Source organism: Augochlora pura, unplaced genomic scaffold (genome assembly GCF_028453695.1).
Source record: "Augochlora pura isolate Apur16 unplaced genomic scaffold, APUR_v2.2.1 APUR_unplaced_3244, whole genome shotgun sequence".
Lineage (NCBI taxonomy): Eukaryota > Metazoa > Arthropoda > Insecta > Hymenoptera > Halictidae > Augochlora > Augochlora pura.
The window spans coordinates 1-2,477 of NW_027583481.1; the positions used below are offsets into that span (position 1 = coordinate 1).

The 2,477-nt window shown below is 39.8% G+C and overlaps 1 protein-coding gene across 1 annotated transcript; it reads left to right on the plus strand.

The window, feature by feature from the left end:
* Positions 1-127: 127 nt before the first annotated feature.
* LOC144477742 (uncharacterized) lies at positions 128-2,471 on the plus strand. The gene is made up of 3 exons (XM_078195480.1): positions 128-973; positions 1,066-1,165; positions 2,334-2,471. The coding sequence occupies exons 1-3, from the start codon at positions 168-170 to the stop codon at positions 2,469-2,471; spliced, it is 1,044 nt and encodes a 347-aa protein (XP_078051606.1). The 5' UTR covers positions 128-167.
* The last annotated feature ends 6 nt before the right edge of the window (positions 2,472-2,477 follow it).

A 2,477-nucleotide genomic window follows, 5' to 3' on the forward strand; every position in this document is an offset into this window, starting at 1 on the left:
TGCCGCTGCAACAAGTTGTACTGAGCAGACGAATCGATCAGCGCACTATTGCAAATGCACGGGAAATTTGTGCGCAGGCGTGTCGTGCAGCCGGGTTCATCGACTACGCGCTCTCGAGACACGCAACCCGTTGCCAGTTGCTTGCCAGGCATCGATAAGCGACCGTCATGGTCAGGCAATCAACGCCGATCCTCGAGGTGATCCTCAGCAATCCGAGCGAGTACAGTTTGCAGCTGAACCGATGGTATCTGAAGCCGATAGGCGCCTGGCCCTCTTCTTTGTCCACGTCTAGGCTCGAGCGATTCGCTTCGGCGATGTTGATCGCCATGTGCTACGGCATCATACTGTTCACCGTGATCCCTTGCCTGCTGCACGTAATCCTCGAGGAGACGGATCCTTATAAGAAGATCAGAGCGTTCGGGCCGTTCCTGCATTGGTCCATGGGCGGCGTCAATTACACCACGCTGCTGATACGCGGCAACGCGATACGGCTTTGCGTGGAGCACCTGCACGCCGATTGGCAGATCGTGACCAGAGTTCAGCATCGGCTGGTGATGTTGAGGTACGCCAAGTTCGGTCGCTACGTCTCGGTCTTTTGCGCCGCTTTCATGCAGGGAGGTGTTCTTTCTTATTGCTTCGTCACCGCGTTGTCCACGCGGCAAGTGGAGATCGGGAACGAGACCAGGATCGTGCACATACTGCCTTGCAGCTTTTATCAGAAGCTGTTCAACACTGATCTCAGCCCTGCGAACGAGATCGTTCTCGTCTTGCAGTTCCTCTCCGCGTTTATAGTCAACTCCAGCGCCGTTGGAGCTTTCAGTCTCGCGGCTGCTCTCGCCGCTCACGCTTGCGGTCAGCTGAACATTCTGATGAATCAGATCACAGAAATGGTGAACAGATCACGGGATCGTGACACCAAAGTCTTGATCACGGAGACTGGAGCAATCGTAGAGAATCATCTGAGGATCTTGAGGTAATTTCTTCTTCATTTTTCTAGTTGAATTATTCAAAATACACTTCGGTATTAATTTACTGTCTTTTTCTTTTTAATTGTAACAATTCCAGCTTCATATCACAGATCGAAGCGGTGATGAACGAAATATGTTTCTCGGAAATGTTTCACAGTTCTGTGTGCACGTGTTTGCTCGGCTATTACGTCCTCACGGTATGTTACAATGCTATGCCTTCGTAAAACGTACGATATCTACTATTTTTAACATGCAACGTTATATAATGTGTCCATTAATTGGTCGGAAGGGAAACACAACTCATATTATTCTCTGCGATAATGAAATTTACTTTTTATACGTCGTTTATACTGTCTTTGTATGGAATAATATTATTAAGGAATTGTAAGCAAGGATTGAACAAATTTTTATGGTATTTATCGTAAATATATTAAATTCGAAATAAGTTGTCTTCTTTTGTAATTTTATATATTAACTGAAATTTTATGGACATGCATTATTATCCGTAAAAAATCAAAGGACTGTGGATTATTAGGCAACATAGGATTTTTAAGTGTTTTTCATAAATAGTCGAGTTAAATAAAATTTTGTCGACTACATCAATATTAATATCGTTTTACTGCATTTCTCAAAATTATATTTGATATAAATGCAAAAAATCATTTATTCTATATTTATATCAAAAGTGATCTGGATTCGAGGTAATTGTCTATATATTGCTACAATTAATAATAATGCTCAAATAAAATTACATAATATAAATATGCTTCGGAAAATTAATTTTTCTAAGAGATCTGTGTGTCAAAATAATTGTTAGAATAATGTTTCTAGTTTTTCAGACTATAGTGCAATATTACTACGAGCATAGAAATATGTTTTTAAATAAAATAGAAATTTATATGAAAAATAAATTCTTTTAAAATTAATCTGGGCTTTAAATGGTGTAGCGGAACGCTAGATGTCACCGCTTGACCACGCATTGAAGTCACCGGCCGCCATTACGCGTTCGCGTGAATTACGTTCGTCGCTGTATTACAAACTTATTCCACATAGCTATTATTTATGAAAAAAGACTGCCTTAACATTTCTTAAACTTAATTTAACTAAACGCACGTAATATGCAAAATTATGGGATATACAACAACATAAAATCTATTTTAATTTATCATACGTTGTCCTATAACAATTATGACCTCACTAAGAAAAAAATAAAATTTCCATTGAACTGTGTAAAGAAATATTAGAAAAAGAAAAATTTAGGATGTTACGCGTTAATATTTTTAACTCATTCGCGTAGATCTTTGTCCGCCGCCATTACGGTTTCACTCCCAACAATTTGAAGATGCGAAAGTATTGTTCTTTTAGGAATGGGACGATCACGATTACCAAAACCTCACCACCTATACCATGATACTATTGTCAATGACCTTCAACGTGTTTTTACTTTGCTATATCGGTCAGATACTAACGGAACAGGTAACAGAGACAACAAGTACCGTTTAAAGACTG